Source organism: Hemicordylus capensis, chromosome 3 (genome assembly GCF_027244095.1).
Source record: "Hemicordylus capensis ecotype Gifberg chromosome 3, rHemCap1.1.pri, whole genome shotgun sequence".
NCBI classification, from domain to species: Eukaryota; Metazoa; Chordata; class Lepidosauria; order Squamata; family Cordylidae; genus Hemicordylus; species Hemicordylus capensis.
In genome coordinates, this window is record NC_069659.1 from 105,449,786 (window position 1) to 105,474,593 (window position 24,808).

General features: G+C 42.5%; 1 protein-coding gene across 19 annotated transcripts in view; it reads left to right on the forward strand.

The window, feature by feature from the left end:
* DMD (dystrophin) overlaps positions 1 to 24,808 on the forward strand; it is a 1,901,967-nt gene that overhangs the window by 1,335,084 nt on the left and 542,075 nt on the right. For all 19 annotated transcript variants that reach the window (XR_008319265.1, XM_053308495.1, XM_053308494.1 and 16 more), the window contains one exon: positions 12,622 to 12,860. Coding sequence is in view for 18 of the 19 variants with exons in the window: in XM_053308495.1 (XP_053164470.1) it covers positions 12,622 to 12,860 (239 nt within the window). In the remaining variant the exon portion in view is untranslated. The remainder of the gene's footprint in view (positions 1 to 12,621; positions 12,861 to 24,808) is intronic.

Here is a 24,808-nt window from a genome sequence, read left to right on the forward strand (position 1 = left end):
TGAAATTTTGGGAAATCCAGGGCTAAATCTGAGTTGTGGTATGTGAAAGGCCATACAGTAGAGGTTGAGAAACAATAATACTCTGGTGGTAATTGCTCTTTGTAAGAGAAGCAATTTGGGGGGGGGGGTGATGAGCTGTACCCTGTTCATAACTCTGAATCACTACTAATGATTAGGGTCTGTTCCCTAAACTAGTGAGGTTAATAATTATATGACTTTGGGGACAAGTTTTATAGAGAATAATGTTCTTCTCTCTTCCTCCCTTTTAAAGCTTTCTGTGCCACCACTATGCTTTTCTTGCTTAGGTTTGTGTCCTGACAACCTCTTGGTAGTATAACTGAGGGCTGCGTGGGGACAAGTACAACTCACAGAACAATGAGTGAACTTTAAAACAAAGTTAAGTGTATTCATGTACAGTAGCTTAGAGGTTTCTCTCTGCCAACGCAGAGCTATACAAGCACAATGGTTAGTATAAGAACATAAGAACAGCCCTGCTGGATCAGGCCCATGGCCCATCTACTCCAGCATCCTGTTTCACACAGTGGCCCACCAGATACCGCTGGAAGCCACAGACAGGAGTTGAGGGCGTGCCCTCTCTCCTGCCATTACTCCCCTGCAACTGGTACTCAGAGGCACCCTGCCCTTGAGGCTGGAGGTGGCCCACAGCCCTCTGACTAGTAGCCATTGATAGACCTCTCCTCCATGAAGTCATCCAAACCCCTCTTAAAGCCATCCAGGTTGTTGGCTGTCACTGTACAGTACAGTACAGTACAGTATAACACTGTATCAAACTTAGTCCTTGAACAGAAGCTATACTTATATAATACTGATGTGCCTGTGTTGGATACTGCAAGCGTTGCCTGACTCTTAGCCTTTTTACTGGAAACCATCACACTGGTTGACGATTCGGGTATACACCATACACATCCAGCATTCATACATAAGAGTAGGAATGTGTGAAACAATTCGGGTACAAAATGATTTGTACCTGAATCTGGCTGATTTGAGTGATTTGTAGACAAAGCAAATCACCCCATCCTCAATTACCAAGATTTGGGTACAAAACAAATCACCCCCAATTCGGATCTGAAAAATTAAGAGATTCCGACCTCCATTTTGTGGCCAGAGTGGGTTGGGTGGTAGTGCCCAAAGGGTGGAAGCTACCATCCAAATTTCAAAGAAACTGGGCAAAGGGGTGTTTTAAAAAGAATTTTTGAAGTTTATGAGTCTTTAAGCTCTTTCCCATAGGTAATAATGGGGATTTCAGCAACCTTATAGCTCCATGTAGGGGGCACTAGGGTGGCCCAGAGCAGGTTTTGGTGGATGGTATTGCCCGATGGGTGCAAAGAGGTTACCACCTATATTTCAAAGAAATTGGGCAAAGGGGTGATTTTTAAAGAATTTTTGTTGTTGGCATGTCTTTGGGGCAGATTCGGAGCAGAAAAGGGGTTTTGGGGGCTGAAGATTGGGTCAGGTTGCAGTACCCCACTGGGTGCCTGCTTCTATCCAGAATTCAAATAAATTGGTGAAAGGGGTGATTTTTTTTAAAAATGAATTTTGCATGTCTTTAAGCTTTCCCCCCATAGGGAATAATGGGAATTTCAGCAGCCCCGTAACGCCACTTGGGGGACATCAGGATACCAGAGTGAGTGGTGGTGTAGTGCACATAGGGTACCAACCACCTCCAAACCCACAAGCCCATGGGGCACTGGGTTTTGTTGTTTCTGAAGTGTTATGAGAATAGATTCTCTGGTAGCAAATGAGAGTGGATTCAGTGTTGAAGCAGGAAAAAGCTTAAAGGCACGCCAACTTCAAAAATTCTTTAAAAATCACCTCTTTGCTCAATTTTTTTGAAATTTACGTGGTATCTTCCACTCATTGGGCACTACCACCCAACCCAATCTTTTGGCCCCAGACCCCTTTTTTAACCAAACCAATTTGGATTCAGAAAATCCAGATACAAATCGAATATGGGGTGATGGGGGGGGGGGTCAGATTTGGACCCAAAACAAATCGAGTTGTTTTGATTCAGATACAAATCGAAACAAAAAAATCAATTCATGCACACCCCTACATAAGAGTCATGCTTGCTAACTAGAGGTGTTACCAGTGTCTACAACTAATGACCAACTTCCCAATAATCAACCCACCGACCCAGAGGCCATCACTAGAGATCCTATCCCTAACTGTCTCTGTCGCTGGCTCCTTCAGACTGTCATGCCCCCACTCGAGGACACTGGAGAGGAGTGGGGGGGGCAGACAACTTACTAGAAGGTGGAAAGGCACCTGAGGAGGAGTGGTCTGGTGAGATAACTGAGATAGGCCAGGGCGAGTGTTTGGCACAGGAGGAGCCATCAGGACCGGGGGACCTTTGGAGAGAAGGGTCAGCATCTGAGCCAGAATCTGAACGGCCACTGTCTCCTTGAGGACACAGACAGGAAATACGTCAGCAACAGGTGAAGGAATTATGGAGGAGTTGTCGCCTCGTGAGGAGGCAACAGGAGCCAGATTGAATCTATGACAGCTGGCGGGGGTGGAGAGTTGATTGAGTGAACAAGGCCGAGGACTATAAATCAGGTAGCCTGTGCTTTGAACAACTGCTGGAAACAACACGTCAAATTGGCTAGAGCCTCTGTCAGAGAGATTTTGACCTTGAAATTGAGCTTCTCATTCCTCACTCCTGTATCCCTGGTGAGACTGTTGAATCTGCCTCTCTAGCAAATAAAACAACTAAAACCTGATATCTCTGACCAAGCATCTTTCGTCAGGTGAGCTTGTGACACAAGCCCTAACTATTACTAACTCTTTCTCACTATCAGACTGTTAAACTCTCACCCTCCACTCCATTGTAAAGCCCCTCCCTCAGGAATCCTATCTGGAGGGTGGTTCCTTGGACTTCAAAAGATGATTGATAGCGCCGATGCTGCTGCTAACCATCACAGGCAGAAATATGGGTTTATTGTCCAATACTTTATTGAATGTGATTTGTGTAATATTTCCAGATGGAATGATATTGGTGGACATCCTGACTGATGAAGCACACCTGCATTGAGGGCATTCAGCAGGAGCAGCTGAGATTCCTGCAACTTCCCCAGTCCTTGTGCAACTTCTCCAGTCTTCTAGCATGTGCAGTGTTGCACAAGAGCCCTAATACTTCCTATTGCTGCAGATGCCCCAGAAGCACTCTGTAAGTTTGGAAGATGTTGCTGAAGATCAGTGTTGTGTTTCTGGTCTTACACAGTGTTTCCAGAAAATGGAAAGTTGTTGGAAGTATTTGGGCTCTTGCGCAACAGCATGCGTGCTGGGAGACTGGGAAAGTTGCACAAGGACTTCCACTACATGCATGCAGAGACTTAAAGCATGTGCCCTTCATCAGTGAGAACATGATCCACTATCTGAGGGTCCCAATGTCTCCCGATAAATAGGATTAAAAATAGGTTCTTCTTTTGTGATTTGAAAAATAACCTTGAAAATATATATATTTTTAAATGTGAGTGTTACCTTGAAGGTAGGTCAGAAATATTTAAAGCCAACTCATTGATCAAAATAAGTGGCTGATATCCAGATTAATGCCATGCTGGCACTACAGAGAAGAAGCAATTTTCACTTATCTCCTCTTTCCTCTGAGACCACTGTTACTCCTGAAAATATTTCCTTGAAGTCACTTGAATCTCCGAAACATATTTTCAGGAGTCACAATGGGCATCAGAAGGAAGGGAAGACCAGTGATAATCACTGCTTCCCCATAGCACTGCATAGTGTTAGGTCTGGATATCATCTAGTAGTTTATCAACATTCCATATTTTCTATTTTGAAACACAATTAGTTGGCATTAAACATTTCCCACTACCTTCAGTAAGTAACATGTATAAATAAAATCAATGGTCCAGATCAGGAGCTTTCCCAAACAGCAGACCTCCATTTCAGATGAGAAGTGAATGAAAAGATAGGTGTGAAAAAATTATGGTGATGTTGGAAAATCTGGGAACTATGTCACTTTTGTTTTTGCACTGTTTGGTATTGATGTCAAAATTAATTCTTACACTGAACCATGGCCACATTCTTCTCAAGCAACAATCTCTCTTCAGTTGAGCTGATCAATCATCCTGAACATGGCCCCAAGAAAGTGTCATAAGGAATATCCACAATAACAGTAACTTATTATAAGACATTGACATTTGAGTTTATCGTTTATAAAGATTTTGAATGGAGCAAAAACGCCAGGCAGAATGAACTTTATTAATGATACTGCAGATTACAGAAAGAAAGTATAATGTTTAATCAGTGTCAGGTCTGCTAGCCCATGCTGAAACTATAGTTGTAGCTGGGTTACAATGGGAAATTTGAGGGCATTACAGATACAGCAGCCAATTGGCCTTGCACAAAACCAGTTCTTGGATTTTTTGGGCACCCTTTTATCTTTGAAACTTCCTTCATTAACATTTTAACCATGAATACATAGCACATATTCTAGATTCCTCCGTTATTATTTCTCTTGCAGAGCTTTCAGCGTTTGGAATTGAGATGATAGCTTTTAAAGTTCACACTGATTTTATGCATTCAGAAACATACTTTTGGGCTGCAGTGCAAAAGATTGGAAAAAAGGATGGTTTCATTGTAGAAAATTGCTTTATTGCTTTCTATATGAATAACAGACTGAGTCCTGGATGTCTGTATTCTTCATTTACCAGTTCCCTTTAACATATCCAGTCGCAATTTGTACATGGATACTTGATTCTGGTCAAGGGTGTATCACCATGCAAGGGTACTTATATCAGTTTAGTAGTTCTGAGAAACACTAAATAAAAATTGATCATAAAAGAAAAAGAAATAATTAAGCCTTTACAGATTGTCCCTCATGCTTCTTTTCCTACTTCTGTTCAAAACGTTTGATACACGTGCAGAACTTGTCCTTGAACTTATGATTTGTGGAGCTCTCACTATACTTCGACCCTTGGGATTCAGTTTTACAATACCTGTAGAGGGAGCACAAAATTGCTTGTATTTTCCTTGGCATTTTGCCATTGTGCCATCTACAGCATCATAATTATTTAGGGAAACTCAAATAGTGGTTGGAATTATTTCGTCTTAACTTTTTTTAACTTCTGTAACATGTATTTATTTTATTTACTGACTACTTTAAAACAAGCCAAGAAGAATATTCCAGATAATCAGGAGGAGAGCTGGTCTTGTGGTAACAAGCATGACTTGTCCCCATAGCTAAGCAGAGTCCACCCTGGCTGCATATGAAAGGGAGACTAGAAGTGTGAGCACTGTAAGATATTCCCCTCTGGGGATGGAGCCACTCTGGGAAGAACATCTAGGTTCCAGTTTCCCTTCCTGGCAACTCCAAGATAGCGCTGAGAGAGATTCCTGCCTGCAACCTTGGAAGAGCCGCTGCCAGTCTGTGAAGACAATACTGAGCTAGATAGACCAATGGTCTGACTCGGTATGGCAGCTTACTATGTTCCTTTGTTCCAGATACAATGATGTTATATGTTAATCAAATTACAAAAAACAAACAAATCAAATTTCCATTAGTTTTCAAACAAGGAGGGCCATACAGTAGACTGAATTACTGTAGATGAAAAGGTGGGGTAAAAACGGAATTAGTCAAATGTTTTGTCTAGTTTGTGATTTGTATATACAGAAGAAAATTTAATTTCTTTTCTTTAAATTGTACATAATGGAGTGGATATTTACACTGTTCCTTTAGAGCTATTAGTTATATAGTTTAAGGTTGTGCACACAACCTTTGGCCACCACTTTCATGGGCTGCGGGGAAGGCAAGAGCTTGCCTGCTTTCCCCGGCATACAAATGGCAGCTATTCTTGCCTTTGCTGTGCTGCGCACTCACACAAGCCGTGGCATGGCAAAGGCAAGAGCTGGGAGTGCGAGGACCTCCCCCTCCTGCATTCCATGGTGCCCTGCACTATGAGCACGGTGTCTGCTTGCATTAGAGCAGCTGCTGCACCCAGCACAGCCGTTACCTTTCCCCAGCTTGTTGCTGGAAGTGGCAGGGAGTGGGGGACAGCATAGCTAGTTGAGCTATGATCACATGCTGTAAAATAAAACCAACTGTAGCTGTTAACATGGTGCTGATACAAAAGAGAGAGACAAACAGAGAGAGATTGAACAGTTTGGGTTTAGTAATCCACCCTGCTATTCTTAACATCACCATTTCTCTTCTTACCTGCAATTGGCTAGTCTTTCACTGTATCAGGAACTGTTCCCTGTGGAGCTAACAGTTGTGTTGTTCTGGGAAACAGCTTCCAGAAGTTACCCCTATTCGTATTATACTTTTATCTCTGTGGTCGGATATGTCATAGATACATCTCAGTGAGTTTTCCATGACCCAGAAAGACAAGTTCAAACTAAAAGCAAAATACACTGGCTAAATTTGCCATGCTCATGCTTTGCTTCAATTTGTTGTTGTTGTTGTTGTTGTGTGTGTGTGTGTGTGTGTTTTGGGGGGGTCCTCCCTGCTTGTATGTGAAAATCTAGTAAGTTAACTTTTTAAAAAAGTAGAACATAGCACTAACATGTAGGTTTAAACCTTCTGAGTAGTACATTTATGTAAACAACCTTTTTTAGTCACACTGCAATGATGTGGAACATCCCCAAATTACCTACTTCTTGGAAAAGAACAACTCAAATTCTGTCCTCACTGACCTCATTTAATGCTGCATTCCAAAAGCTTCTATGCAGTGGCAACATATCTTTTAGATGCAACAGGGAAAAGTCAACATAATTATATTTCCTATAAGATAGCTCTGTGTGTGTGTATGTGTGTGTGTGTGTGTGTGTGTATGTGTGTGTAGAGTAGCAAATTATGTATACACCAAACAAATAGAAGTTAATTTTAGCTGATTTAATCCCTGATGAAATACTAATCTTTAAGCAATTGTTTGTGTTTCATGGTTGTCTATTGACATAGCCTGTTGCCAGGTAAAGCACAAACTTATTCCAGGTACCTTATAGGCCAACATGATTCTCCATGCATCCTACAATAATCTACCAGCTGACATCCTGACAAATTACTTAATAGAAGATCTACTGAAATCAATAGTCATGACTAACTTGTTCTATTAATTTCAATGGGACTTCCTCTGCGTAATTTTATCTGGAGCATCTGAGGGAGTTGGAAGTAGGAGGCACAGAAATATAAAATACAACTACCAATGTGAAACATTTAGCTGCTGGAACACTAATGGTGAAACACTAAATTTCAGTCTGTGACTCTTGAGGGCATGGGCAAGCTGCTTGGAGTGGTCTGGCATGTGTTCTCTTAACCCTTGTTATGACTTATAGTCTCTGGCAGAGAGGTTATTGAAGGGGGCTTAGTAGATGTCATAAATGCTTCTCTGAGGGAGGGCAGAATGCCTTCCTGTCTTAAGACAGTTACTAGACCCCTTTTGAAGAACTCTACATTGGACCCCTCTGAGTTAAGCAATTATGGGCTCATCTGCAGTCCTTCAATGGTTGGGCAAAGTAACTGAGAGAGTGGTGGCCTCTCAGCTCCAGATGGTTCTGGATGAAATAGATTATCTAGATTCATTTCAAACCAGTTTTTGGGCAGGTTGTGGTGTGGAGACTGCCTTGGTCATCATCTCCTATTAGGAATTGACAGAGGCAGTGTGACTCTGTTGGTCCTTTTGGATCTCTCAATGGATTTCAATACCATCGACCAGAGCATCCTTCCAGAGCATCTGAAGGGTTTGTGAGTGGGAGGCACTGCTTTGCAGTGGTTCTGCTCCTACCTCTCAGGCAGATTTCAGATGTTGTCACTTGGAGACTGTTGTTCTTTAAAACAAGAGCTCTGGTATGGAGTCCCACAAGGCTCCATACTGCCTCCAATGCCTTTTAACATCGACATGAAACCACTGGGAGACATCATTAGGGAGACATCATTGTTATCAGTATGCTGATGACACCCAAATCTATTTCTCCATGTCAACACCATCGGGAAAAGGTATAACCTCCCTAAATGTCTGTGGCAGTGATGGGCTGGATAAGGAATAACAAACTTAAGTTGAATCCAAATAAGATGGAGGTACTTATTGTGTGGGGTCGGAATTCAGGAGACAACTTTGAGCTGCCTGTCACGGATGGAATTACAGAATGTTCCCAGAAGGAACAGGTACACAGTCTGAGAGTGCTTCTAGATCCAAACGTCTCTCTGGTGACTCAGGTTGAGGCATGGCCAGAATTGCTTTCTATCAGCTTTGGCTGATATGCCGGCTGTGTCTGTTTCTTGATATAAATGACCTCAAAACAGTAATGCATATTCTGGTAACCTCCTGACTTGATTACTGTAATGCATTCTATTTGGGGCTGCCTCTGTCTGTAGGCTAGAAACTGCGACTGGTGTAAAATGCAGCAGCCAGGTTGGTGTCTCGGTCATCTTGAAAAGACCATTACACATTATACTAAAAGAATTACACTGGCTACCAATATGTTTCAGGGAAAAATATAAAGTGCTTGTTATAACTAGGGATGTAGGGAAGTGCTAATTGATTTGGGTACAAAATGATTTGTACCCAATGGCTGACAGAGTGCATGTTTGGTCTGACATGTGTGCCAGGCCAACAAAACCCTAATAAAAATAACATATTTTATCCTTCTGCATTCAGGACCGTTTACACTTCAGCATCCTAATGCTAGACAGGGAAATAAATGTCAAGCTCTTGTTTTTCTTGTCTGCCGGAATTTGAAAGGTTTCACACACATTTTCCTACTGCTGCACTATGGGAACAAGGGTTATTTCAAAGGCATGCTTTTTTCACATAATTAAAGCCTGAATGTTTGCTGTAGTGGTTTTAAGTTCTAGTGCTTCTATGACCTTACAGGATGTTCATTTCACATATAGCAACAATAAGCTGAACAACCTATGTTTTGCTGCCTTGTTATTTAATTATTTCACAGAGCCCTTTCTCACAGTCCATGAAAAAGGCTTGGCGGGCGGGCGAGCAGGGAGGAAGGTTACCTTCCCCACAGACAATCTGTTGAAGGAGCTGGGTGGACAGATTGCACACCCAAATGATCCTCGACCACCTGAGGCATCCCGGAGGTCAGGGGCCAGGGCATGTCGTCCCGGCCCACGAAGATCCCATGATTTATTTATTTTTATTTTTATTGTTAAATTTTTATACTGCCTTTCATTGAAACAATCCCACGGCAGTTCACACAAAATTAAACAAGACTATAAAGATTACTCAATTAAAATATTAAGCTAATATATAAAAACATAGATCTGACTAAAAAGATTTAAAATACAAGCATAAGATAACCATAGAAAATACAAAGAAGTAGCAGTAGTGACAATCATATAAAAGCCTGTGTTAAAAGCCAAGATTTTCTACACTTTCTAAAAACTGAAAGAGCATTCCAGAGTCTGGGGGCAGAAACAGAGAAGGCCCTGTCCCATGTGTGCAACAGTCAAGCCTCATTCATTGTCAATACCTGGAGGAGAGCCCCCTTAGATGACCTCAGCAAGTGGGCAGCAACCCTTGGGAGCAGGTGGTCCTTCAGGTATCCTGGGCCCAAATGGTTAAGGTCAAAACCAGCACCTTGAATTGGACCTGGAAACAAACTGGTAGCCAGTGCAGCTCTTTCAAAATGGGTATAATGTGATCCCAGTGGACAGCTCCAGATAAAACCCTAGCTGCCACATTTTGTACTAGCTGTAGTTTCCAAATATTCGTCAAAGGCAGCCCCACATAGAGCGTGTTACAGTAATCCGGCCGTGACAAGACTAAGGCATGGGTAACTGTGGCCAGATCTGCCTTCTCGAGAAAGGGACTCAGCTGGTGCACTACCCAAAGCCATGCAAAGGCAGCCCTGGCCACTGCCTCCACCTGAGTTTCCAAAAGCAGAACCGGGTCCAGCAATACCCCCAAACACTTGCTGGGGGTACTTGTTCCTTCAAGGGCAGTGCAACCCCATCCAGAACTGGTAAAATCTCTTCATCCTGATTGGCTCCTCTACTGACCAACATTACCTCCGTCCTGTTCAGATTCAGTCTCAGTGTATTAGCCCATATCCAACCCATCGTGACCTTCAGCCCCTGATTCAGGACATCTGCTGCATCCCTAGGATCAGGTGACAAGGAGAGATAGGGCTGAGTGTCATCTGCATATTGCTGACAACTCAGTCCAAGTCCCCAGATGACCTCTCCCAGCAGTTTAATGTAGATGTTAAACAGCATGATGCACTGTGCAAGTACGCAGTGCTTTCTGGGTATCTCCCTAGCAATGGGCGGAAACCCCACAGTCTCCCAGCCCTAGCTGCAAGCAACCAGAGCTGGCAGACCATAGAAAAAACGGGGCTAAAGGAGCACTCACTCACTTAATCCCATCTAAGAGGCTGCCAAGTGCCACCAGGATTGTGCACAATCCTGGTGATTCTTACAAGCAGTCAAGACTGGGCTTGGCTTCCTTAGCCCAGTTTTGGGAGATCATAAGAACAGCCTCACCATCTTACAATTTGAAGGTTCTGACATAACTTATCTAAGTAACTTTATTATATCATTCCTAGCACTACACACCAACTCCAAATTAAATTGAGCAGTTAATGCTTCTTTATTTTCTATGCATTTAAATGGCATAAATATCAGCAGCAAAGTCCAGTACTATTTTTCAGTTATGCCAAATGAGGAAGGGTATCATACTCATTCATTACTGATCAATGTTTAATGATGCACACCAATTAAAGGGAGTACCGTAGAGAAGTCAAAGATTCTTCTAGCCTAAACTATTGATCCTTATTGACAATGGCTCTTCCAGTTCTCAAACAAAAGTGTTTGCAAGTCCTGATAACCTGAAACACTTTTAGCAGATGATTCTGTGGCATGGGTGCTGAGACTGGGGTGTTTTAAAGTTTGTTTTTAGCTTATTTTCACCTTGGATGTTATTTTGGCTTATATATATATACTTTTATCTCCACTACCACCAATGATATGATGACGCCTCTGAAACTCTTATGGTTTCTTTAGCTTGATAACACAATTTTGCAGATGTTAGGAGGGTTTTTGACATAAATCACTCAGATGTATTCTAAAAACAAAAACAAGAAGAATATTTAAGTTGATTTCTGAGATTTGTTTTACACTACTGTTTCGTAGTGGTGATATCTTGCTTCATTACAAAGTTGTTTTATCTTCCCACAGAACTTAGTTTCTTACTACACCATACATAATGCTTTGCTATCTATCTATCTATTTATTTATTTATTTGATTGATTGATTGATTTCATTTCTATACCGCCCTTCCAAAACTGGCTCAGGGTGATTTACACAGAGAAATAACAAATAAATAAGACTTGAACCCAGTTCCTTCCCTGAACTGTACTGTACCCAGTCTTTATTTCAGACTGTCTTATTTCCAATAACGCAGTCCTTTATTTTAGACTGTCTTATACTTGTAGTTTCAGAACGTCTCCACCTTGAGACTGTCCCTTACCAGACCCAATCCCTTAACTAACTGAACTTATAACTCTCACTCTCTAACTTATGATTGAGAACTTTCCAGGGTTCTAAGTCATTCGTATAAAAGTGGTCCTGAAAACTTAGATCTATGTAGCTGATTATGGTTAAAAGCAGCAGCAGCAACAACATGAATAAAAGACAAAAAACATCCATATGAATAGGTGCATCTTGTTTCAAGATGCTGTTCTTTTTCCACAGTAGAGCATGAAATGTCAGTTGGAATACAATACATATGAGAAGGAAAGACAGGAAATTCTGTAGAAGTTGTGAGGGTCAGATAAGGGAAAGTAACAAAAGAAGCAGGTCTAATAATGTATATTCAAGATCATGTAATGCTTAAAATTCTTTGAAAATATGAAGCTGCATTACCCTGAGTCAGACCCTTTGTTCATCTAGCTCAGTATTGTTCCAGTGACAATACTGAGGCTGCAGCTCTTCAAATTTTCAGAGAGGGAACTTTCTCAGCCCTCCCTAAAGACTTCCTTGTGTGCCCAGTCTAAAGTGGTAAAAGGATATCATGTTCTAGACTTACAGTGCAAGTTTAGAGACAGAATGAGGATTCTAGTCAGCACTGGTGTCTCTGAGTACAGTAGCACTAGAAAGTAGTTATTTTCAAATATTTAAGCCGCAATAAAATGTGTGATTTGTGTAGCTGTTAGAAGAGACCCAGGGATACACTGGCAATAGACAGAATAATGCCTAAGGTTCCAATAGAAATTTCAAGCTATAGAATTTTGAAGGCTACTTCAGATTCTCATGAACAAACAGTGCAAGTTCATTCTGCCATACTTTTAGAAGTGTCTTCTGTTAAGAGGAGCCTCAGGTGAACAACAGAGCTACAAATGAATAATCCTGCTATTCCTCACTTTCCTGATGTGAAAGATGCAATTGTGGGAAGCATGAGCTGCTCTTGCTTTAGAAATAGTACTTTCTGGTGTAATCTACATAACATATATTTGATTTTGATTGATGATTTTTTTTTAAAGAAAACCCTAAGTTTCCTTTTATGAAGTGGACATTGTAAACATGAAATTGCTAAAATTATTGTCATCATAGTGGAGAAATTGTCACTGAGTTGCATTATTTATCTTAGCCTATCTGTTCAATAATGCTAATGCATTTCCCCCCTCTTTCAGTAACCTCCCCTGGTCAAACTGTTACTGTGGTTACACATACTGTGGTAACCAAGGAAACCACCGCCTCCAAACAAGAAATGCCATCTTCTTTGCTTCTAGAGGTGCCAGCCCTGGCTGAATTCAATAAGGCATGGGCAGACCTTACTGACTGGCTCTCTCTATTGGATCGAGTGATAAAATCCCAAATAGTGACTGTGGGTGATCTTGATGAAATCAATGACATGATCATCAAACAAAAGGTATGTGAAATATCTTTATACTAATTCTCCTGCCTGAGAGAAATCATTGCTACAAATGTAACAATAGCAAGGGGAAACAAACATAAGAGAGATAAAATAAAGTTCTTTTGTCCTCAGCAAATCCATTTTAGATGCCATTCTAATGTGAGACATGTTAAGATAGCTGCTCCTTATCCCAGTGGTTTTTAAATTTATATAATGACTGTTAACATGGCAAACAAAATAAATGTAAAAGGTAAACAACTGATAATAATTGGATCAGTCTGTGTACTGCCTTTACATGAACCAATTACTCTGATATGTAGATGTCAAGATATGACATTCTTAAAAGGCAATAAATAGGTTAAGTAGTACATTATACAAGAAGAATAAACTACCATTTCCTTACCTTTTATGTTGGAAATTTCCCTCAGAACTTTCTGTGAGACTTGTATCCTGCTGTCATCCTATTATGAAAAGCTTCTCAATCCCCTTAAAGAAAAGAGCATCTCATTAATGCAAGTGTTTTGTCAGCAAACTGTTTAAGTGCTACTTATCTTTGAAAACACACAAAAATATGGAAATATATATGCATGGACAAAAACAAAACTTTAAGTTCAGCAACTCGGGTGCAATAAAAGTAATTTGTTTATTATATAGCCTGAAAGTAATTACCTGCAGTGTTCAATATAAAAGATCCAGCTTGTGTGAGCAAAACTTTGTGCTGCACTTCTCTTCCACTGAGCCTTTGTGGATTGAATTGAAGCTTTCTTTGTTATGCAATATTGTTCTGGTCTCCTTCCAATCAGCAGTTTAATTTATTCTTAAAACATGCTTAACTGTTTTCCTTATTTTATTGTATGTATCATAAACAAGGTAGATACAGTGGGTTATTTTAATTAGAAGTTATAGCTCACTTGAATGAAAATTATTAACATTTTTAGTTGTTTCATAACAAAGAATTCCAAGAATTAGATATTAGTTGACAGACAGCCTGAGTAGTTCCACTGAAATTACTGGGGCAAGTTAAACATGACTAATTTGCCCCATCAATTTCAGTGTTACTACTCATGAGTAATTTAAGTTGCTTGCCTGCCACCATCAATTGTTACTGGAATTAATTTTCAATTTTCAATTAATATGCAATTTTCAGTGCTTTTTGGGAAATACAACAAATGCAAATTGTTAAATATTACTTAAATGTGCAAATCAAAGTTGTCTTAATGAAAAATAAGTGACCATAAGCTACCTTATTCTCTATTACAAATCTATTGCGCAGTTATATTGCTCTAGTTCATGTATGTCTTGTATCAGAAGGTCATAGTAGGCCTGCCACATTTGTAAAAAGAAAATGTTTTATGATATCAATATCTCATAAGTGGATTTCATGTGAATTAGGATTCTTCAAATTTGTCTTCAAATATGGGAATGGCAGGGAGGGGGGAAGATCTGGAACCTACAGACCCCGCTTGCTATCAATACCTGCAAAGATCCTAGAACAAATTATAGTATTTACTAAGCTGTTGATCTGCAAGCACCTAGAAAATAATTTAGTAGTTGCTAGTAGGCAGCACGGGTTCATAAAGAACAAGTTATATCAGACTAATCTTTTTTGATAGAGTAAGTAGTTTGATAGCAGATGGGAATGGAAAGGACATTAGTGAATCTTGATTTCAGGAAAGCATTTGACCAAGTCTCCCAAGATATCTTTCTTGACAAGATGATAAAATGTGGGCGAAATGATACTGCTTTTAGGTGGATTCACAGCTGGCTGAAAAACCATACCCTCCTAGTGCTCATTAATGACTTCACAGCAGCCTGGAGGGAGCTACCAAATGATGTACCATAGGGCCTTGTGCTGTTCAACATTTCTATAAATGGCTTGGATGAGGGAGTAAAGCGGATGCAGATAACACAAAGCTGGGGAGGGTACCTAACATATTAGAACACAGAATCAAGATTCAAAACTATCCTGATAGGCTCAAACACTTGGCCCAATCAACAAGATAAATGTCACCTAAGATAAATATAAAGTCCTGCATTTAGTTTAGAAAGTTCAATGCACAAGTGCAGGGTGGAGGAGACCTGATTTGGCAGCACTACATGTGAAAAGGAGCTAGGTGTATTGGGCTACATTAACAAGGTGTAGTGTGCAAATAATAAGACAGAATAGTTCCGCTTTATTCTGCACTGGACTGGTTAGACCTCACTTGGAATATTGTGTCCAGTTGGAGGCATTACATGTTAAGAAACTTGATAAAGTGGCATAGAGGAGAGATAGTGTCTTTGGTGAAGTGATGGTGAAGTAATGATGAATGGTATGGTATGAATGGTATGGAAACCAAGACCTATGAGGAATGGTTAAGGAAGCTGGATATGTTTAGCCTGAAGAAAACAAGACTATGGGAGATATGATATCCATCTTCACATATCTGAAGGCTGTTACACAAAAGAGGGCAAGACCGAAATCAAAGAGTTGAAATTCCAAAGAAATATATTTAGGTTAGACATTAATATTCTTAATTGTATTAGTATACTACATTAGACATTAGTGTTAGACAATAATATTCTAATTGTATTTGACAGTAGAATAGCCTGCTTCATGCAGTGGTGCATTTTCCTTTGCTGGAGGTTTTCAAACAGAGAAAACTCTCTGTCAGGGATGTTATAGGAGATTCCTATGCTAAATCTCCTATAGATGGAAGGTTAAACTGCCACATGTATGTATGGCAAAGTTAATGAATGAGCCCCTGGTGGCGCAGTGGTAAAACTGCCGCCCTGTAACCAGAAGGTTACAGGTTCGATCCTGACCAGGGGCTCAAGGTTGACTCAGCCTTCCATCCTTCCGAGGTCGGTAAAATGAGTACCCAGAATGTTGGGGGCAATATGCTAAATCATTGTAAACCGCTTAGAGAGCTTCCAGCTATAGAGCGGTATATAAATGTAAGTGCTATTGCTATTGCTAAGTGCTATTAATCAGGCACTGGGACATTGGTTGTAAAGACCTAGAATGAAATAATTCAAAGAATCAATCATTCACAGTAGTTGGCATTTCAGAAAAATTATCTGAGCTGTATGTTGTCAGAAAAGAGAGGGAAAAGAATTATGTGGAATTTTCCCTTCATGATTTTGCTTTATATCCAAAATATTTATAACACACTAACAAAGACTTCCCAGGAAATGTCAATGAAGTTAAAGCAGTCAAAACAATGTATAATATAGTTTTGTAGACTTCAGAGCAAGCAAGGAAATTGTGCTGGATTTCCTTTGGACACAGAAATCTAATATTGAACTAGCTGAACAATTGAGAAATGACAATTTCTTCACTTTGGATGTGGCTACTTTTCAAAGATATAGCAGATTCCATATGTACACCAGCTAGAGATACATATATTGGGTGATATATTACTATGATAAATAAATAAAGACCAAGAATAAATGTAGAGTATAATTCAGAACATACCTTCTTGATTATTGTAAACTGTATAATTGGTTTATATCCTAAATTAGCACAGAGAGGCCAAATATTTTGAAATTATTTTTGTATTCAAGCTGTTTTTACTTTCATTATCCTTGTTTAAAACATTATCTTGCTTTGTCCTCCATACAGTTAGCACATTATTAGGTGCATTTAAAATTTATTACTATATCTTAGCTTGTGAGTATGTATAAGGACATAAGAAAAGCCTTGCTGGATCAAGGAAAAGGCCTATCTAGTCCAGTATCCTGTTTACCACAGTGGCCCACCAGAAGTCTCTGGGAAGCCCACAAGCTGGATATGAAGGCATGCCCCCTCTCCTGCTGTTGCTCCTCTGCAACTGGTGTTCAGTGGCACCCTGCCTCTGAACCTGGTGATAGCTTATAACCATCAAAACTAGTAGATAGACAAATTCATGGAGGATGAATTCATTGACAGACAAATTCATGGAAGATTAATTGACACCATGCATAAACCTCTATCATGGCTCCCCTTAGTGGCCTTTTTCAAAACTAAAAAGCTCCAAATGTTATGGCCTTACTTCTTAAGGAAGTCTAGCCCCTTCATCATTTTGGTTGTCCTGTTCTGCACCCTTTCCAGTTCCATAATAAATAAATTTATTTATTATAATAAATGAAAGGCCTTTTGGAGATATGGTGACCAGAACTGTACACAGTACTCTCAATGTAGCCACATCATAGATTTGTATAATACTAGCAGTTCTATTTTCAGTCCCGTTCCTAATGAACTGTAGCATGGAATTTGCTTTTTTCACAGCCGCTGATATTTTCAATTAGCTGTCCACCACAGTCCCAAGTTCCCTCTCCTGGTCACTGACAGCTTAGAGCCAATCAGTGTATATGTCAAGTTGTCCCAATGTACATCACTTTACACTTATATTGAACCACATTTGCCATTTTATTGCCCAATCACCCAGTTTGGAGAGATGCTTTTGGCACTCCTTACAATCTGCTTTGGATCTCAGTACTCTAAATAGTTTGGTGTCATCTGCAACCTGGCTATCTCGCTGCTTACCGCAATTTCTAAATCATTTATGCATAAATTAAGAAGCACTGGTCCCAGTACAGATCTCCGGAGTACCCCACTTGCCATATGCCAACTCACCCCCTCCTACCCACAAGGCAGTGGGGTACTACTCAGTTTAGGTTCTAGGATTTTTTTAAAAAAATTTTTAAATCTTTGGTGACTAATAACCTTTTCTCGTAATGAATTCCAATGAGGATTCATTACACACCAGAGTCTGTTTATATTCCTAAAATATAAACTGAGTACCCAGTGACTTGTGAGTTGTGGGGTAGTTGGCACATGGGATGTCACTAATTCTCCACCTCCACCTGCAAAGCAGTGGGGTCAAAATGAACAGGCAAAATGAAGGTGTGTAATGAAGACACCAAAGAATCTAAATACTTCAAAAATTCCTAAAAAAATAAACTTGAGTACCCCAGTGTTTGCATGTGTGGTGGTCGCCGGGTGGGTAGTTGACACTTGGAAGTTGACAGTTGGCACTGTCCTGTGATAGTCAAAATGAACAAAAGAAATGAAGGTGTATAATGAATCCTCATAGGGATTCATTATGAGGAAAAGTTATTAGACACCAAAGAATCTAAACACTTCAATATTCCTAAAAAAATAAACAGAGTACCCACTGACTTGCAGGTGGGTGGGGTGAGGGGTATAGTTGGCACATGGCAGTTGACAGTTGGTACTGTCCAATGACAGTCAAAATGAACAGAAGAAACGAATGTGTGCAATGAATCCTCATAGGAATCATTATTAGGAAAAGTTGTTATACACCAAAGAATCCAAACACTTGAAAAATAATGACCACACATTTTGTTCCATAACTCTACTTCTACAAGGGCTAGAGCTTAGCTTCTTCTTTTTTTAATGAAAGCTGGGGATCTATGTTAAGGTTAGGATAGGGCAATTTCAAATCCCCATTATTTCCTATGGCAGAAATATACAAAATCAGTTAAAAAAAAACCCACCAAAAAGAAATCATTAAATATCAACCAAGTGTCCCACTGCCTTGAAATTTGGGTGGTAGGTGGCATCCATGAGTATCTACCTACCACCCAGATTTGGAAACCCTGGGACCTTTGTAAGTGTTCTGTATTGATTCAAATCCAAATCAAATCAAGTCAAATCCAAATTGAATCTGGGGTGATTCAGGGATACAGATTTGGACACAAAACAAATAGGGGTGATTTGATTCAGGCACAAATTGAATTGAAAAAATTGATTTGTGCACATCACTATTAGTGTTACACTGACTACTTTCCAGTCCTTTGTCATGGAGCCTGATAATAAGGCCAAGTTACATATTTTTGCTATAAAATCAATAATTTCATATCGGAGTTCTTTAAGAACTCTTGAGTTAATGCTATCTGGTCCTGGTGATATGTTAATTTTAAATTTTTCAAGAAGGCTTTGAACATTTATTTTATTTTATTATTTTATTAGAAACATTTGATATACCGCCCACTCCAAAGATTCTGGGTGGTGTACGAAAACATGCAAAACAAGACAGCATTAAAATTACATTCTAAATAAAACTAAAGTAACTAATGGGGGGAGGAAGGTAAACTACAGAGTAAAAGCCTGGCAAAAAAGAAAAGTCTTCAATAGAGATTTAAAAATCGACAAGGGAGGATCTAAATGAATCTGCAGGGAAGGGAATTCCAGAGAAGTGGGGCAGCTACCGAGAAGGCCCTTTCAGGGGTCCTAGCACCCCGAACCTCTCGGAAATCAGGGACCGACAAAAGGGCCATCTGAGCAGATCTGACCAGATCGGATGAAACTGGATGGGAGAGACGGGTCTGTAGGTAAACAGGTGCCAAACCCCGCAAGGCTTTGAAGGTCAAAACCAGGACCTTAAATTGAACTCAGTAGTGAATAGGCAACCAGTGCAATGACTGCAGGAGAGGTGTTACCCTGTCATAATTTCTGGCACCCTTAAGTAAACGAGCCGCTGCATTCTGGACCCATTGTAGCTTTCCGATCATCCTCAAAGGTAACCCTAGATAGAGGATGTTACAATGATCTAGGCGGGAGATAACAAGGGCATGAGTCACTGTCATTAATGCTTGCTGATCCAGGTAAGGGCATAATTGATGAATCAGATGGAGCTGGGCAAAGGCACTTCTGGCTGCAGCCTCCACCTGCTGTTCAAGCAGGAGGTGCGAGTCCAAAAGGACCCCCAAATCATGTACAAGCTCCTTCGGGGGCAGCGCCACCCCATCTAAAACAAGGTTCACATCCAGCTGTTGGCCGGTACGAGGGCTGAGTAAGACTAGTTCAGTCTTGGTGGGATTCAGTCTGAGCTTATTTTGATTCATCCAGACCTTAACAGCTTCCAGGCATCGAGTAAGCACAGAAACAGCATCTCCAGAATGGTCTGGGATGGCATATTGATGAAATCATCAGCGTATTGATGAAATCTCACCCCAAACTGGGAAATGACCTGACCCAGCGGCTCCATATAGATGTTAAAGAGGACAGGGGCAAGAACTGAACCTTGGGGAACTCCATAAAGGAGTGGCCATGGGTCAGAGCATCTGTCCTCAATGCATACCGACTGGACATGCCCGCTAAGGTAAGAACGGAACCAGTGTAAGACAGTGCCCCTGATACCCAACCCACGCAGGCGGTCAAGGAGGATAGCTTGATTGATAGTGTCAAAAGCCGTTGAGAGATCGAAAAGGACCAAGAGAGGGACACTACCCTCATCAAGGTCCCGAATAAGGTCATCTGCCAGAGTGAGCAATGCTGTCTCTGTGCTATGCCGAGGCCAGAAACCTGACTGATAAGAATTGAGATAACCAGTTTCCTCTAAGACCCTCTCAAGCTGGGCACATACAACCCTCTCTAACACCTTCGCTACAAAAGGGAGGTTGGAGATTGGCCTATAGTTGTCAAGGACCTCAGGGTCCAGGGAGGGTTTCTTCAAGTGAGGGTGAACTATCGTGTCTTTAAGGGCTGCTGGTACGAAACCCTCACATAGCGAAGAGTTAACCAACTCCCATAGCCAAGAATTAACATTCCCACCAGCTGTTCTAACCAGCCAGGAGGGACAACGGTCCAAGCAACATGTTGCTGCACCCATACCTGAGAGAACTGTGTCCATATCCTCGACCAACACAAAGGTGTCCCATATAACATCACAGGGCGGAATCTCCTCTATCTGATCAGATCCTACAGAAGTAGAGTCCAACTCTAGCCAAAGGCGGGTGACTTTATCAGCAAAGAATTGAGCAAATTGATCACAGCGGCTATATTGAACATCTACCGGCTCCTCTCTCCTAAGAAGGGAGTGGGTAATACGAAATAAGGCCGCTGGACAAGAGTCAGCTGATGTGATAAGAGCGGAGAAATAGTGGGATTTTGCCACTCATATTGTCCTAGAATATTGCCGAATATGAGCAAGTAGTCGCATTCGTTCATCTTCGGCACCAGTTTTCCTCCTATGGCGTTCCAAGCCTCTTTTGGTCTGTTTCATCTCCCTAAGCTCCTCAGAGAACCAAGGGAGCCGAGATCTACGAACCGTAAGAGGACGCTTGGGAGCAATTTTATCTAACGCCCTCATGGCCTTGATGTTCCAAGATTCCATTAACTGTGATGGAGAAACGCCTACCAGATTGCAAGGAATGTCCCCAAGAGCCTCCTGGAATCTGACAGGATCCATGAGGTGCCTGGGGCGGACCATCCGTGTTGTAGTGCTGTCCCGGTAGAGACAGGGGGCCGCTGAAATCTGCATATTAATCAGAAAGTGATCGGACCATAGCAGGGGAGATATGACAATATTTTCCATGACCAGATCTGCCTGCCATTGCCCTTAAAGATAAACCAAGTCCAAGGTATGTCCACCCACATGAGTCGGGCCCGAAATGATCTGAGACAAGCCCATGGTAGCCATAGAGCTCATGAACTCCCAAACCATCAAACCCCCATCAGGAGCTGGAAGATTGAAATCTCCCAGAACCATAAGTCTAGGGGTCGTAATCACCAGGCCTGACACCAAATCAAGGAGCTTGGAAAGGGCAACAGATGGACAATGAAGAAGTCGATAAACCAGGAGAAGTCCAAGTTTGTCACATTGACCCAGACTTAAGAAAGACATTCGCACTCTGTCACCTGTGGAATAGGACCCCTGATCAACATAAAATCTTTTTTAAAAATCACCGCAACACCGCCCCCCCCCCCCCGCAACTGTGACCTCGAGGATGATGAAACACAGAGAAGCCAGGTGGACACATCTCAGTGAGGGGAACACCCCCATCTGGATCTAACCAGGTTGCAGTGATGCAGGCCAAATCTGCCTGTTCATCTAAAAGGAGATCAAAGATGGAAGATCTGTATTACAGACAGATCTGGCATTAAACAACAGCATCCTGAGACCATGGGTGGCTACAATCTGATCACTAGGACCGGAACGAGAGGAGGAGGGGATAAAGGAGAGAGCCCGCCTCAAGTGGCAGGACTTTCCCCCCTTAGAAGAACAGACCCTTCTCTTCCCACTATAATTCCCAAAGCCAGTCACTGTTGAAATAATCTGTCCATTTCTCCCATTACTAAAAAAGGCATCACCAACAATAGCCAATCGCCAGGGGGCCCTGGAGTACGGAAGAGAAATTAAAAAATGAAGAGAACTAAAATTAAAATAAGAAAAATTAAAAGGAATAAAATTAAGAATATCAACAAAAGTGCAAAGAAAGTAAAAGACGAAATCTAAAAATTGAATAGGGTGAAGTCTCCAGTCAACAGATGAAGAAAATATTAACGAGGGATAGGAGGAGAAAACCCACGAGGCAAGAAGAAAGAGGAGAAAATAACAGCAGAAATGCTGGGGAAAGGGTGTAATCCAGAAATCACTCCTGGGGGAACTGAGTAAAAAGAGTGTCCACACAAGCTAGATCAATAGTAGGAGAAACAGGAGAGGAAAGGGTGTCTATGCAGAGCGAGTTGGCTGCGCGCCCAGAGGTAGCGTCAGAGGTGGCAATCAGCCCAAGATTGTTTACAGAGGGGGAAACAGGAGATAGGTTGGCTGCTGGCCCAGAAACGTTATCAAACGTTTGGCAGCCAGCCCTGGAGAAGTATCATAAACACATTCAGAGGTATGGGTAGGCACCTTAATATAATAGATGCCCCATAGCTTAAGAAAATAACGAAGTTTAAATCAATAAAGTGGAATAGAAGGAGAGTGAAAAGTCAATAACAACTTTTTAAAACTGGGAGCACTTGTAAGAGATTCAAACTCCCAAAGATCAATATCTGCAGTTGTCCAGCGTAATAATTGGCTAAGGGAAATAGTAATCCTAGTTTTATCAGACCAACAGCCCCTATTCACCCCAGATTGTTCAATGCTTAAAGTCATTTAGAGGGATTGTGGCGGTGAATTGTTGGGAGCCTGGAGAGAAGATGACATCTCTGGCAGAGAAGGCTCAGACACAGGCTGAGAAGGTGAAGACATTTCAGGAGGATGAGACTCACATGCAGGCAAAGTCATAGAAGGTTGCATCATGGATTGAATAAGAGATAGATCCAAACACAAGTTCTCATCCCGGCAGAGTGGAGACGCTGACAGTCCTAAATTCGTATCCAATTTCACATCCTGTTTATTATCCACACCAAATATAAAATCACACAAGGTTACTGAGAGATCAGAGACAAGCTCAAACAGGTTGTTTAATCCCTCGCAGTAAAATGTTGTAGTCCAGGCTGTTAACTGGCAAAGTTCCATAGTACTTTTAAGAGAGTCTGTTTCTGGTAGATCTTCTGTCTCTGGTAGTTCTATAGGAGTTTTATCCACAGGATTGTGTTTATTATCCACACCAGATATAAAATCACACAAGGTTACTGAGCATAGGCGTAACGATAGGGGGGGCAGGGGGGCACGTGCCCCGGGCGCCACCCTGATTGATCACGTGGGGGGTGCCAAAGTTCCCCCGCCGACATTCCCCTGGCTTTCCTTAAAAAAAAAAAAAAGAGCGTCCGTGCCGTTTTTTGTTTTTTTTAAGCGTCGGCGTGGTGGCGCCCCCCCGGTCCCGGAGCCGCCCCCCCCCCATTGCTTGGCTCTGGCGCACCGCGCGTGGGTGCCTAGTCGACTAAAATCTTTGTCACCACTGGTGACTCACCAGCATCAAGTACTCTGTCTCTGTCTCCAAATTAATCCATGGCCGCGCACTCCTCCCAGTCCCCACCCCACACAGTCGCGCATGCATGCTGGTGTCTCTTGTCCGACTCCTCCTCCCAGCTCGCCGTGTGCTGCACATGCGTCGGCGTCTGCGAAGAGACAGGGAGTCGGAGTGAGCGAGCGCGACTCTTCCTGCTGCTGCTGCCCGAGGCAAGAAGCAGAAGGGGAAGGGGATTCACCTAGTTTGGCCGGCTGGCGGCACAAGAGCAAAACTTAGCGCACAGGAGGGACAAGGTGTGTTTTTTTGTGATTCATGGGCGGCACATGTGAACTTGGTCGGTCGGGCGCCAGCGGGGCGGGGGCGGGCAGCGGGCTTACTTAACTTGGCATTGCACCAGGCTGGCTTGCGTCCCAGAGGACGAGGCGCGCCGCTCTCTGCCCTCGCTCGCTTGTTGCGCTCCTTTTCCAGATCCACATTTTAAAGTAACCGGCCCCGTGCCTCCGAGCATGTGCAGAGTGCATAGCGTGGGCGGGGCATCTGCACTGCAGGCAGCAGCAACCGAGGGCAGGCCGGGGCCCTCCTCGCCCGCCCGCAGCCGGCCGAGTCGGGCCCAAGTCCAACCTAAGCAACCCGCCGGAGGAGTGCTTGCTCAGCCCAGCACGGAGCAGGCCCGGCAGCAGCCATGCCCACGGAAGTCCCACCACCGGTCTGGCTGCTGTCTTCTCCGCGGCAGGAGCCCGCCCGGCCTCGCGTGAGTGACCCATGGCTGGCAGGCGGCTGGGCCAGCCCAGCGGGCGTGCTCCGCCCCGCCAGCCAGCCAGCAAGCAGGAGAGGAGAGACTCAGGAGAGCAAGTCCTGGCGGGCTGGGCAGGTCCGGCTCAAGGCGTGGGCTCGCCTCACTCGGCGGCTTCCTCTCCGCTGGCTGGTGTGGGGGCACGCTCTGTCCCCCTCCCCACTTGCCGTGTTACTCGTCCCGTGTCCCTACAGGGGGCTGAAGTGGTTTACAAACTGCTTTTCCAGCAGCCAAACTTCCTCGGCGCTGGGGGGGGGGGATTATGTATATATACATCCTAGTCTCCCTTTTATGCCCAGATTGCTGTGGAAAACGTATTGGGCCTGAGCCTTAGGAGCACTACCCGCCTTCGCTTCAATCCCACCCTCACATTTTCCAGCCTCAATATGGCTTTCCATTGAGGAGCTGCAGTATGACTGAAGTGGGCAAAGGGGGTGGGGGAGACAGAATCTCGGAGCGGGTGGCAGTAGGGTGAGGACCCAGCGCGTTAGGGAGCTTTGGGGGTGTGTGTACTCCTGTAGTGTGTGTGTACAGCTATTGGTGA